The 13659-nt window shown below is 47.9% G+C and overlaps 1 protein-coding gene across 1 annotated transcript; it reads right to left on the bottom strand.

The window, feature by feature from the left end:
• Positions 1-624: 624 nt before the first annotated feature.
• On the bottom strand, positions 625-11387 carry LOC148815308 (uncharacterized). The gene is made up of 7 exons (XM_088905091.1): positions 10885-11387; positions 10221-10279; positions 9521-9660; positions 9226-9350; positions 8243-8356; positions 7655-7804; positions 625-747 (listed from the first exon to the last, which is right to left on the bottom strand). The coding sequence occupies exons 1-7, from the start codon at positions 11341-11343 to the stop codon at positions 625-627; spliced, it is 1170 nt and encodes a 389-aa protein (XP_088761217.1). The 5' UTR covers positions 11344-11387.
• Between the last annotated feature and the right edge of the window lie 2272 nt (positions 11388-13659).

The following is a 13659-nucleotide window of genomic DNA, read 5'->3' as shown; positions in this document are numbered from 1 at the left end:
TAAACAAGTGCCTCTTGTTCCTTATTGCCCTTCCGCATATTTTCCGCTCATGCTCCCTGGTTTGTTTCACTGTTCATTCTGAAGAAATTGGTCGGGTTGAATGTAGTGCCTTGGCCTCCCGAGAGAGAAACGGTTCTCTCTGCCACATCTGAGATCCTACCCGACAGCAAAGGGTCTATCTGCTAACCAGAAGAATTCCTGATGCACGAAACAGAAAGGGGTATTTCATGACCTGAATGCTGATTCTGTTCTTGACAATTCAGTTTTGATGTGGGGAGAGAACAATTTTTTTTTCACTGAAGAACCTGAAGAGCTGCACCCCATGCAAGGTGAATAATATACACAATGCCACAGGGGGCCGTTTTCCTCTTGGACTGATTGCATTGCACAGAAATCGGACAGCCACCCCAGACCGTGGGAACCTCTGCTGCTGTTTGTGCAGAAACAATGTTCCAGTGTTTGGGGCTTCACCTGATGTCTGAACTTCCCACTTGCTGACAAGTGCCACTTTGGCGTTGCCTTTTCAATAAGCTTCAATTGCTGTGATAACAGACGATTTGGTCAAAGGGATTTTTCGGAGAGAGGGTGGGTCCTTGATCAACTCGAGAATGCCATTTCTGGGCCTCAGTCATAGCCGGAGCACAGTCTGTCCTGCGGCTTGTTCTGGCCGAGCAAAACCTTCAACTCTTTTTCAACGCCTCCCTCGTCCACTGCAGGGGACCAGCCAACAGCTGGTGCAAATAAGCTCTGCGAAGACAACATTCCGAGACCGCGCCCCAAGAGCGGCCCACAGATTCAGTGCCACCTTGTGCAGTAAAGTGTCCGCATCCCAGTAAAATCAAACCTGTCTGCAGACTGACATTTTATATCGCAGTCTGGTCCTTCTGAGCCACACGAGAGGCTTTTCTGTCCCGTCAAACAGCCCTTAGTGTAGGGGTGCCCTACTGGTCCTGGGGTCCCCCTGGGTTTCAGTGCAGCTGATCTCTATACTCTATTCACCCTGTAGCTGAATCAGTAAATGGCCTGATTGGAACCTTGGCAGGTGTTTTTTTTATCCTTAAGGTTGCAGACTTTCAGTTACTTCAGAAATGCAGCAGTTAAAAGGCCAACTATCTGCAGGTTGAGGAACTGAAAACGTGATCTGTCAGGGGTTCGTTTAATGAACTTGAGTGTTCGTGTGGAACAAAACCCAGCAGGTGTGGGGTACCCCAGGGCCAGCAGGGAGCCCCTTCTCTCAGAGCTGTCTGATGAGACAGAACAGGCTCTCTTGGGATTCAGAGAAGGACCAGACTGTGATACAAAATAAGATACAGAACATTAACCAACAGAAAGCTGAAAGCTACAGTATGTACTTCGGACCTGTCTGTGTAACACACACTGATGTTCTCAGCACAATCGGTTCTAGCTTGTTTGTCTAGCTAGAGGCGGAGATGTGATTTCTGCTGTAAGGCGCTGTATGAACCACTCGCCCTGCCTCTCCGTTTCCCTCAGTGAGTGCAGGTCATCTTGTTTCACGAGTGCAGACGCACCCAGAATAAGAGAAGGCAAACACAAGGCGAGGTATTGTTGCAGACGAACTCCTGACATGTTCGGAGAGATCGCTGCTCGAGCTGGAGCTGTGGAGCGTCTCGTTTCGTGCTTTTTGAAAGCCTGTTGCTTCCGTTCGGATTTTTTTCTCTAACAGAAAGTGGGGGGGTGGAGTTAGTTTACCAGGAAGACATGCAGTAACCGGTGAGACTTGGCTTTTCAGGATCTAAGAGAGCAGGCAGGCTGTTTGTGACTCTGGCAGTGCCAGGTCTGTATTTAGGGTCAAGAATGACTGACAGCTGAGCCCTTGTGGTGCTTGCAGAGGAGAGATAGTCCTTCCAAATGGGTCTTTTCCTACACAACACTTCTGGAGGCTGTTCATGCTGTGTCTGAGGTATAAAGGCACATAGAATGGCCTAGACTTTAAGTGTTTATCTCTGAGAGAATGAGGTTGTCTCTCTACTCATCTCTCGTTCCAAAGATGGACTTCTGAACAGTGGAACACAAAGTAGGGAGCACAAGTGCAGTCTACATGGAAGTGCATATAACACCATGAACAGGAGGCACCTCATTACACAAAGGGTGGTGGGGGTGTGGAACAAGCAACGCAGCCACCTTATGGAAGCTTATACCCTGGCTTCTTTCAGGAAAGAGCTGGAGGAGCTCCTCAGATCAATTAACCACTGACTGCCTAACAGGCCAAATGGGCCCCTCTTGTTGGGAACCTTTCTTGAGTTCTTGACAAGCTTGTTTCAAAACTGCACCGAACTGTGACCCTGCGTGTCCCTGCAGGCTCCGCTGGGCCAGGGGCGAAACTGCGTGTGTTCTGCTTTAAGAGGCTGTTTTCAGGGGAACTGCCACGAAGGGGTTGTGTTTCTCATGCCTCGCATTTCTGTGCGGAGGCAGGGAGGGCACAAAGACAGGTCTGTGAAGAGGAGAGCTTTGGTAACAGGAGATGGATTCCCAGGCAGAGCCCAGCACACACAGCCCCAATGTCATTTTCTTTTAGTTTTGCTTTCTTTTCTTTCTCCAATAGAAAGTACTGCTTGCCATTGTAACGGGCAAACTCGCTCTCCCTCATGGCTGACCAGAGCACTCCTCCGGACAGCACAGCTGCTGTTCTAGTCACTATCGGATGCTGCTTCGCTTATCATTCAGATGAATCCATTCTGTAGCCAATGGGTTATTTTTTCCAAGGCAGCTGAGACAGATGGGGGGGGGGGGTTAACAGCTTCCACTGCTAAGCCACTTCCAATGGGATTTGGGTTTTCCAAACTACTCTACTCTTCCTGAAACTTTCTCAGTGGCTCAGCGGGGGGATTTGAACCAGGAAACCCTTTCTTTCCAAACCCCTTTCCTTTCCTCTCGGTTTTTTTACGTCCCTTAAGTTCAGAGCCTCTAGAACACTGAAGTCACACACCGGAGTCCTGTGAGCTCACGAACCTGCTGTTCACATCCTGGAACATTACAGCTCACAAAACCCCTTGTCCTAGAGAAGTGTACAGCGTGTTTCCCCCACTCTGCTGTGTTTTGCTACTCACTTCATTTCCCCTTTTGGCTGTTATAGGTCAGTTTCCACATCTCAGTATGCACTTCTATAAAAAAACGGCTTGCTGCTTCATTATAATAAGCATTCGTCATTTCTTGCATTTATAAAGTGTTCACCATCCCTAAGGGTTTCAAAGCACTTTGCATATCAGAGGGGACTCAATTAATCCACTAATGAAGTCCAGTGCTGCTGCTGCTGCACCAGCAGCCCCACGACACAGATCAAGCAGAGTAGTGAGACAGTCCTTTGTCAGCTGAATTAAGGAGGAGTTTTAGGGTGGCCACATTGTACATAATGTACACCCCTATTTTAACATGGTCCCCACAGAGATTAGGAATACTGCCAATAGGGTTTATATGATGCCTACTTGTAGCAGTTTGGTGTTCTCTAGGTCTTAAAAACCATTGTACGTCACAGTCAGTTGTAATATGATAGTGTGGAGTGGTCATCATGGTTAAAAGCTCAAATCAAACTGTATAGGATTGTGAGAATGGCAGGAGATATAATTGGGAAACAGCACCCCTGGCCTGGTGATTTCTATCCCAGTTCAGCTCTCAGAATGGAGAGGAGCATCACAGCCGATCCCACCTCCTGCTCTGACCTCAGTGTGGAACGTCCCCAACAGGAAGACAGCATAGGGTACCAAAGTCAAGCAAAAACATTAATAAGAAATTAATAGGAGCTGCTTTGTTCCCTGTGCAAAACAGCTTAATGAGGATTTTTTAATGTCTTCCCCTCAGTTCTAATGTATTTGTTGATTTATTATCTGTCATGCACGGTTGTAATGATTTTATGCACCTGTGTGTGATTTTATGTGACTTTTATGCTTTGCTTTGTGTGGGTCTGATGTTTGTTGTATGTTTTACAGGAGAAGCTAAAGAAATATTCCCACAGTTGTGGACAATAAAGTGTCCGTGTATTTGTCTGTCACACTGTAGCAAAGCGAAGTTTGCTTTAGTTTGCTGACCTGGGGCCTAGTGTTATCGGCAATTAAGCCTCCAGAGAACTGTAAACGTTGCAATATAAATGTATAAATCTTACAAAAAACTGATGGATGGTTGTAGGTCCAAATCCCATGAGATGAGGTGCTAAAGTACTGAGCAAAAGCACCTGACTCAGACCACTCTGGCCTGCTGTGTAAATTGTGGGGGAGATTCTGTTATCAGTGCAGCTATCTGGCTCAACAAAAGGTCGCCTTTTTACGAAAAAATCCATTTAACACTTGTGGGATGGTTTTAATATAGAGGGTGCTAGACTCTGCTTTGATCAGGTGCATAATGGGCTAGGAACGTCTCTGGTAAGGACTGATCACGGTACCAATTTTATCCTGGATGGAATTCACTGCAGAAAAGTGGAATTCATATCACGAACGCATCTGTTCTAAGCACGGAAATGCGAAATGTTTAAGAAGTACCCAGATGTTGGGCCCATTTCTCGGTCTTTGAAACGTGCATATCACCAGAATCCTGCCAGCCGATGTGTCTGTGTGTGTATCTGTCCCTCTTGCAGTCCAGCTGTGTGGAGTCAGTCTTTCCACCTCTGAGAGTGTTCCCCTTGAGCTGGAACTGTGGCACAGTCCTTCCTCTGATCAGACTTTGAACTTCTCAGTCCCATGCCAAACGGAGGGCTTGTCATAAATATTTATAAAGCCGTCGCGAGCAGAAAAAAACAGCTAGCCTTCCTTGGAGTTGTTGTTGCTATCATTAATATTATTATCGATCTTAGCGGTCCTGGTTCTATCCCTGTGCCTGTCTGCTCTGCTCGCTGGCTCAGACCTTTGCTTTGACATCAGCAAAAGGTTTTTGAAAGTTTCAAAAGGAAAGCTGTGCTGATGTGCTTTTTTCGCCCCTTTTTTTCTCGGTTGGCGACTGAAGCCCTCTGTTCGGGCTTCTCAGTTCGCTGTTTGTGACTGAAATTTCCAGGGGGGGCTCCCCTCTGTGGCCCTGTTGATAGCCAGCCCCAAATTGATCAAATTCTCCAAACGAAGGAACACAGACTACAAAGTCTGACATGTGCCTCAGGTCTGTGACACTGGTGATTGAGTCTCATAGAGCAACACCTCAGTACGCCTTTCGAGAGTGTAGCCATGGCCCCACAGAATGATGAACAAGCCCTTCGCTCTGGGTGGAGCCTGATTAAATGCGAATAAGGTGCAGCTCCACCAACTTAGTCAAATAATCCACTGGTTTCAGGCTGATAACACCTGGGATGATTGTATAACTTTTCCCTGCGAGACTTGGCCTCAGGCCATTTGTAGACTGAATATGAATTGAGCAGCTACTGCATTGAAACTGGTTCAGCACAAACCTGAGTACAGATGTATCGGGGCTCACAGGACACTGAGCCTGTTGCAGACGATGGGGTCACATAGCTGATGTCTCCTGCAGTAGGAGGCCTGGCCTTTTCAGAATGTTCCCATTTGGAGGTGTGAGGCTCTGAAACCCAGCGTCTCAGGAAGGGCAGAGCACAGCTCATTATAGAGATGAAAAGCACTCTGTGTTAAATGCATGGATATATGCATGCAAAAATACTGCAAGGAAAAGCTACGCACTGCATACAAAGAGATTCAGATTAATGGAAACCGGTTTGTTTGGGTGATAAAGAGTGCAGCACTGATGCAGGGGCTCTCTTTTCATGCTACTGGGGCTAGATGGGCCTCCTCTCTTTTCTAACTTCCCTTCTTATGAATTCCTGACCACTGGTGAACGATGTAGCAAGGAAGTGTTCAATCGGGGATCTAGGGATACTGCCCAGGTCAGGGTTCCCAAAGACCAAAGGGGATCTGAGTCAAGTATTCATAATCCTCAAAATCGCCCGCAGTAACTTTTTTTCCTGGGAACAACAGTGAAACAAACCAGAGGACACAAATGGAAGCCAAGCGAGAGTGAAATTGTTTTACGCAGAGAGTTGGGGGAGTCTGGAACTTGCTACACAGCCATGCCTGTTGAAAACATTCTTGTCTTGCAAGACACAGCTGGATGAAACCCTCAGATCAAAGAGCTACTGTCTCCCAGATGAGGTAGAATCAGCACTCAGATGCAGCAGTGGGTCTGACAGGACCTGGAGAGGATATTAACTTTTTCAGGCCTGCTTTCCGTCTTTTAAAATTAGCAGCAATGATGACACTAATTACAGATTCAACTGGATTTGCTATATTAAGGTTGATAAATGAGAATAGTGAGAAGTTCTTCACTGTATTTGTTTTTAATTTGAGGTATGTAGTTTCCCTGTGTGCGCACACTCTGTTCCTTTTATGCACTCTCAAAGAATGTTGTTTGTCTTCAAATATTTGAAAACGCGGATACCTCGCGTGTATCGCCACCGTGTTTTTCTTATCTCGAGTGATTTGAAAAAAGGTAAAAAATTCACTGAGGGGGGCAGAGTGTGGAATTATATTAAGGTCAGAGGGGAAAAGGGATTTCATAAAATCTTCAAAATACATTCCAGGGCGGAGGGAACTTTGTGATGTACACTCCAAGCATTTCCTTTTGTTTGGGCCTGGAATTCCACGATACAGGTGTTTCTTGCCTGGACATTGGTCATCAGGACTGAAGTGTTGAGCTCAACGCCTCCCGGGTTTGTCAGCCCAAGCTGGTGCAAAAGAAACTTACTGCACCGCGCCTGAGGGTATCTGGTACCCAGGGAGTAAGAGGCTACTTCGGTCTTGCTGGCTCTTTCCTGTTTTTTTTTTTTTTTAAGAGCAGAGATGCACTGCACAAAGTTTGTTCCAGATTACACTCGGCAGTCTTCTACCTGGACACATGTGTCCTGTTTCATGCCACTTATTCAGGATTTCAAAATCCAGGTTTTCCTGGGAATCCTAGTCACTGACAAAGTCCACCCAGAGGTCTACAGCATCCATAGTGAAGCAAACCACAGGGCACCAGTGGAAACTACGTGAAGGTGCATTTAAAACCAAGAACAGGAGGCCCTGCTTTACACAAAGAGTTGTGAGGGTGTGAAACAAGCTGCCCAACCATGTTTTCAGAGCCATTTCTGGGGCCGGATGAGGTAGCCAGCTTAATGAGCTACTAACTACTACTGGAGGGCTAGATGTGTCCAGTGCCCTCCTTTCACTTGACACCTGTCTTGTGTTTCTGATTTGTGATCTCTGCTTGTGTCCCTGGATCTTTGCATTGCTCTTGACCATGACTTTCAACTCTAGAAAAATCGGATCATTCCCCGTTTGCACTGAAGCTAGAGCAGCAACAATCCCTCCTGACGAATGACAACCCAAACTGAGGGCAAGTCACCTTTCAAAGCCTAATTACGGCATCGTAAAATTTCCAAGTTGCTTCCACTATATATCCCAGCATGCTTTTAGCTTGTTTTTTCAACTCTCTCCTGCCCTCCGCAAATCAGGAAAGTGACGAGTCAACTCATATGTGGCTTCTTTTAGTCCAGTGCCTCCTTTCTGGATATTTCAGCTGTTCGTTCTGGCTACCTGCATGTAATACTTTGCACCTGTCTGTGCAGGATCTCATGTGCTTGCTGCTGGCCCAGATTGGAGCCCAGACCCCCATCCCACCCAGCGAGATTCCCTTCACAGAGAGAGGAAATAGGGTGAGGGGTTCTTACATTGCTGTACGGGTTTTGGCCCATGCCGTTGGGCACCTCATAGTGGCTGTGGGTGGAGTACATAGGGATGTCGTTGGCGTAGAGAACGGAGCTCCCCCCTCTGTCCAAGTTCAGGAATCCTGTGCTCCTTCTCCGGCACAGACACACCAGCTGGGGAGAGACCAGAGCCCGTCAGCCACGGGGAGCAGCGTCAGCCAGGCATTTCCACAGGACGGAGTGAGAATCCGGACTCGGACTCCCTGTCCTGAGCTTTGAGGAGAGCAGCCCGGACCAGGGTTGTCCAGACCGGATCCTGGAGCGGCCGGGTTTTCATTCCAGCTCAGCTTTTAATGATCTAAACCAGTTGGTTACTGGCTTAATTGGACTAATTTAGCAGGTCCCCCAGCTCTACAGATGCTGCTGTCTCAAACAGACCTAGAAAACCGGTAGATATCCAGGACCCGGACTGCACACCCCTGATCCCTACAGATCAAAAGATTACAGGTCTCCTGTAGCATGAAAACAGGCAGCACTGAGTAGTGATGACACTTGAACCTGTGTTGGTGGTGTCAGAGTCTGCAACAGAGCCCTTCAGAAATATTACATTACCACAGATGCTCCAGTCCACCCAGTGGGACCATCGCGGTTCAGCACGGGCTCGTGCCCCCGGCCGCTCCACCCCACTGATTCGTCCCGCAGCACCTGGGGCGCGAACCCGGGTCTCTGGCGTAACGCAACGGGGAACCAGCCGCACAAGCTAAAGGAGACCTCCCCCAGCCCAGGCGCTGAGGTCCCTGCTACGCGCAGGGAGGGCAATGACGTCGCCGTGCCCGAACTAGCTCCGCTACACCAGCTTTATAGATATCTATCAGCATTGCTGGGGGTAATCTCTGCAATGGACTCATGTTCCCACTAGGGGGCGAGGATGTGCTCTCTTTCCAATTAGTGCTACTGCAGGTGGTCCTGCTGCAGGTGGTCTGGGAGGGCCGGTGTTTCTGCAGGATTTCTAACTCTCTTCCAAAGAGCAGCACCTCTGGAGCTAGAAGAAGCTGTTTTACTGGTCCTATGAAGTCAATGAAGAACTGATTTAGGTCTTGAAGAGCAGAGCTGGAATGACACCAGTCCTCCAGGACCAGGAATGGACGCCCCTGTGCTGCAGAAAGTGTCTGCGATCTGATCTAAAGCTTCAGAGGAAGGACCAGCTCCAGTGGACTATAAATGCAAATAAACAAACACCAGTTTGCCAGAGTTTGGGATTTCTCACGCCTCCCTGATCCTCACCACCACCCCTGTCCCCAGTGTCTGCCCACCTGGCTGTGATGGACAAGGTTCCTGTATTTCTTTCTGATCTCCAGGGCACCATTCCCTCAGCCAGCCTGGCTTATCACCATATCTGTGGCTCAGAGGCCTCCCACACAGACAAAACCGTGGGGTGGGTCAGTCCAAAGATAGCGAATCCTAATCAGTGCTTTTACATCCACCCGATGAGATCTATATTTACGAAGGCAGAGCAGGAGTTTTGTCCAGATGCACCGGTCATCCTTTCCCAGTAGACCTTAGCCCCAGATAAGACTTGATTTAATCGGACTTACCACAATGATGAGCAGGATGAGGAAGATGAGCAGGATGAGGCAGACCAAGACCAGCAGGGCGATGCCCCATCCTGGTACGGTGTCGGTCGAGGGGCTAGTGGTGGGGGGGATGCTGAGTTGTTCCACTACAAAAATTCAGAAGTGCTGTTATCGGTCACTCTTAAAACCTCTGATGAATGGGCAGCTGTTAGCAGCACATTACATGTATGTATGTAAATGTAGTTATATAAAAAGATTAAGAGTTTTGATTAATATCTATGGGGACCACATTCATAAATCCAGAAAAATAACTTACCATTAATGGAGTCTGGTTTCAGCTCTAGATCTGTCAGGTTTTTTCCGCCAGTCTTACTAACAAACAGATGTCTAACTTCTTCTGAAGAAACGTCTTTGCTTTGAAAATTTACGGTTGCTGCTACATTCACTGATCCTTTGCTGCAACATAGAACAACAGTACAAGTGACACAGAGCCTTTCAACAGACCAAAAATAATTCCATCTAGTCAGTTTTCTTCATATCCAAATAGTCCACTCTGTGCTACACCTAACCACTGAATCTCACACAAAATGGTGCAGTACGACTAGTTATCCCACAAGAAAGATGGAAATGAATCATTAATTAATCAATAATAATTTTCATGCATGGTGTTGCAATAACCCACTGCCGGTTGACAGCAAAACAATGAAGAACCTTCCTTCCCCCACAACTATAGTCAAGTGTCTTGGATGACACAGGCCAAAGAGAATGAAGACCTGCTCAACAGCATCTTCACCTTATTCCTATATTTCCATCCTTCCCCTTCCACTAGTATGTACCACCTGGTACATACTGACTTGTAGTGGGTTGCAGAATTCAAACTTCAGTGTGTGAACTCTGGTTTAATTTGCTAAAAGAGCTTCCATCTTTTTAAAGACAAGGACACAGCCTGGTGTTCAATTACATGCCTTTGTGCTAGAAATCTGCTGCACATCCCATTCAGAGAACAAGGGTACTACCTGAAGGTCACTGATCCGACGCCGGCGTATCCGTCTTGAGAGTTGTAGATGTCATTGAGCTGTAAAAACAAACCACAAGGATGTACACTTGTCATCTGGAGTTCACATCATCCTCACATATGTACATCTGCTGCTTGTCTAAGTCAAGGTTGCATTTATTGTCCCTGATGGGAAATCTTATTTAATTAAATTTAATTAAACCCACATTAATTAAAATACACAACACAGTACATAATACATCTAACACAACCTTGAGCACATTAACAGCTAAGACACATGTTTAAGATGAGAAAAACAAGTTAGCAGCTCAAGTATTCTTCACATTTTACAAAAAAAACAAATAGGGTCGTCAGTGTGTGACATAGATTCATAAGATACAATCAGTTGTTCAAATTCAGTCTTACTGTTCTGAGGACACAGGTTTTACATAAGGAAACTGTACAGTTTATTGCAGAGGTCTGTTCAGTTGCTGTATAGCTTTGCCCTTTCTGTATCTTTAAAAGGCTCACAGCACAACACACCCAGCATTAAGGAACAGAATGTATTTGGCCAGTGGCACGTAAATGCAAATTATATGTTGTAGAAAACAAGCTTTCAAAGTGAAGACTTTGGTCTTCACAGTGTCTGACTTAAAATAACCTTGAAAAAAAAATGGAAATCTTACCCCCTTCACAACCTTGGTCCTCAAGGTCTCATACTGTGGTGAGCCAGGGACAGTGAGGTTATGGGTGAAGTTCTGGTTGATGACTTTAAAGGTGAGATTAAAGGCAGCTTGCGGAGACTGGATTGTAGTGGTAGCTGCAGGTGAGGTTGACTTGACTGTAGATATTGTGGTGGTGCTCTTGATCCCTGTAGTGTGGGTGGAACTGGAGTGGGTGGTAGAGTGACTTGTTGTAGGATACGCTGTGATATTGGGCTTAGCAGTAGGCGTAACTGTACTGCTTGCAGCTTCTGTGTTATCGGTTTTGGCGATAGTAGTAGCAGTGTTCTCATTTGTGTGTAGGCTGGTGGTAGTCGTGACTTTTTCCGTGTGTGGGCTGGTGGTAGTCGTGACTTTTTCCGTGTGTGGGCTGGTGGTAGTCGTAGATGTGCTGTTTTCTGTGTGTGGGCTGGTGGTAGTCATAGCTGTGCTGTTTTCTGTGTGCGGGCTGGTGGTAGTCGTAGTTGTGCTGTTTTCTGTGTGTGGGCTGGCTGTAGTCGTAGTTGTGCTGTTTTCCGTGTGTGGGCTGGTGGTAGTCGTTGTTGTGCTGTTTTCCGTGTGTGGGCTGGCTGTAGTCATAGCTGTGCTGTTTTCTGTGTGCGGGCTGGTGGTAGTCGTAGTTGTGCTGTTTTCTGTGTGTGGGCTGGCTGTAGTCGTAGTTGTGCTGTTTTCTGTGTGTGGGCTGGTGGTAGTCGTAGTTGTGCTGTTTTCCGTGTGTGGGCTGGTGGTAGTCGTTGTTGTGCTGTTTTCTGTGTGTGGGCTGGCTGTAGTCATAGCTGTGCTGTTTTCTGTGTGCGGGCTGGTGGTAGTCGTAGTTGTACTGTTTTCTGTGTGTGGGCTGGTGGTAGTCTTAGCTGTGCTGTTTTCTGTGTGTGGGCTGGTGGTAGTCGTAGTTGTGCTGTTTTCCGTGTGTGGGCTGGTGGTAGTTGTAGCTTTGCTGTTTTCTGTGTGTGGGCCGGTAGTAGTCGTAGTTGTGCTGTTTTCCGTGTGTGGGCCGGCTGTAGTTGTAGTTGTGCTGTTTTCTGTGTGCGGGCTGGTGGTAGTCGTAGTTGTACTGTTTTCTGTGTGTGGGCTGGTGGTAGTCGTAGCTGTGCTGTTTTCTGTGTGTGGGCTGGTGGTAGTCGTAGTTGTGCTGTTTTCCGTGTGTGGGCCGGCTGTAGTCGTAGCTGTGCTGTTTTCTGTGTGCGGACTGCCTGTAGTCGTAGTTGTGCTGTTTTCTGTGCGTGGGCTGGTGGTAGTCGTAGTTGTGCTGTTTTCCGTGTGTGGGACGGCTGTAGTCGTAGCTGTGCTGTTTTCTGTGTGCGGGCTGCCTGTAGTTGTAGTTTTGCTGTTTTCTGTTTGCGGGCTGCCTGTAGTCGTAGCTGTGCTGTTTTCTGTGTGCGGGCTGGCTGTAGTTGTAGCTGTGCTGTTTTCTGTGTGCGGGCTGGCTGTAGTCGTAGCTGTGCTGTTTTCTGTGCGTGGGCTGGTGGTAGTCGTAGCTGTGCTGTTTTCTGTGCGTGGGCTGGTGGTAGTTGTAGTTGTGCTGTTTTCCGTGTGTGGGCCGGCTGTAGTCGTAGCTGTGCTGTTTTCTGTGTGCGGGCTGCCTGTAGTTGTAGTTGTGCTGTTTTCTGTGTGCGGGCTGTCTGTAGTCGTAGCTGTGCTGTTTTCTGTGTGTGGGTTGTCTGTAGTCGTAGCTGTGCTGTTTTCTGTGTGTGGGTTGTCTGTAGTCGTAGCTGTGCTGTTTTCTGTGTGCGGGCCGTCTGTAGTCGTAGCTGTGCTGTTTTCTGTGTGCGGGTTGTCTGTAGTCGTAGCTGTGCTGTTTTCTGTGTGTGGGCCGGCTGTAGTCATAGTTGTGCTGTTTTCTGTGTGGGGGCTGCCTGTAGTCAAAGCTGTGCTGTTTTCTGTGTGCGGGCCGGCTGTAGTCATAGTTGTGCTGTTTTCTGTGTGCGGGCCGTCTGTAGTCGTAGCTGTGCTGTTTTCTGTGTGCGGGCCGTCTGTAGTCGTAGCTGTGCTGTTTTCTGTGTGCGGGCCGTCTGTAGTCGTAGCTGTGCTGTTTTCTGTGTGCGGGCCGTCTGTAGTCGTAGCTGTGCTGTTTTCTGTGTGCAGGTTGTCTGTAGTCGTAGCTGTGCTGTTTTCTGTGTGTGGGCCGGCTGTAGTCGTAGTTGTGCTGTTTTCTGTGTGCGGGTTGTCTGTAGTCGTAGTTGTGCTGTTTTCTGTGTGTGGGCTCCCTGTAGTCGTAGCTGTGCTGTTTTCCGTGTGTGGGCTGCCTGTAGTCATAGCTGTGCTGTTTTCCGTGTGCGGGCTGCCTGTAGTCATTGTTGTGCTGTTTTCCGTGTGCGGGCTGCCTATAGTCGTAGCTGTGCTGTTTTCCGTGTGCGGGCTGCCTGTAGTCATTGTTGTGCTGTTTTCTGTGTGTGGGCTGCCTGTAGTCGTAGCTGTGCTGTTTTCCGTGTGTGGGGTGTCTGTAGTCGTAGCTGTGCTGTTTTCCGTGTGTGGGCCATCTGTAGTCATAGTTGTGCTGTTTTCCGTGTGCAGGCCGTCTGTAGTTGTAGCTGTGTTTTGGTCTGTGTGTGGGCTGGTGGTAGTCGTAGCTGTGCTGTTTTCTGTGTGCGGGCCGTCTGTAGTCGTAGTTGTGCTGTTTTCCGTGTGTGGGCCATCTGTAGTTGTAGCTGTGCTGTTTTCCGTGTGCGGGCCTTCTGTCGTCGTAGCTGTGCTGTTTTCCGTGTGTGGGCTGGTGGTAGTCGTAGTTGTGCTGTTTTC

Source organism: Atractosteus spatula, chromosome 25, assembly GCF_055471065.1.
Source record: "Atractosteus spatula isolate fAtrSpa1 chromosome 25, fAtrSpa1.hap1, whole genome shotgun sequence".
In the NCBI taxonomy this organism is placed as follows: Eukaryota; Metazoa; Chordata; class Actinopteri; order Semionotiformes; family Lepisosteidae; genus Atractosteus; species Atractosteus spatula.
Note: the sequence above shows the minus strand (reverse complement) of the source record. Positions and strands in the feature narration are given on the sequence as shown.

Excerpts from the sequence above, each read along its gene's own strand:
- LOC148815308 (XM_088905091.1), bottom strand. The coding sequence starts at position 11,343 with ATGACTACCACCAGCCCACACACAGAAAACAGCACATCTACGACTACC. Across the intron at positions 9,661-10,220 it reads GTCGGATCAGTGACCTTCAG|CAAAGGATCAGTGAATGTAG; the intron begins GTAGTACCCTTG and ends TCTATGTTGCAG. Across the intron at positions 748-7,654 it reads GCCAAAACCCGTACAGCAAT|AGCTTATTTGCACCAGCTGT; the intron begins GTAAGAACCCCT and ends TTGTCTTCGCAG.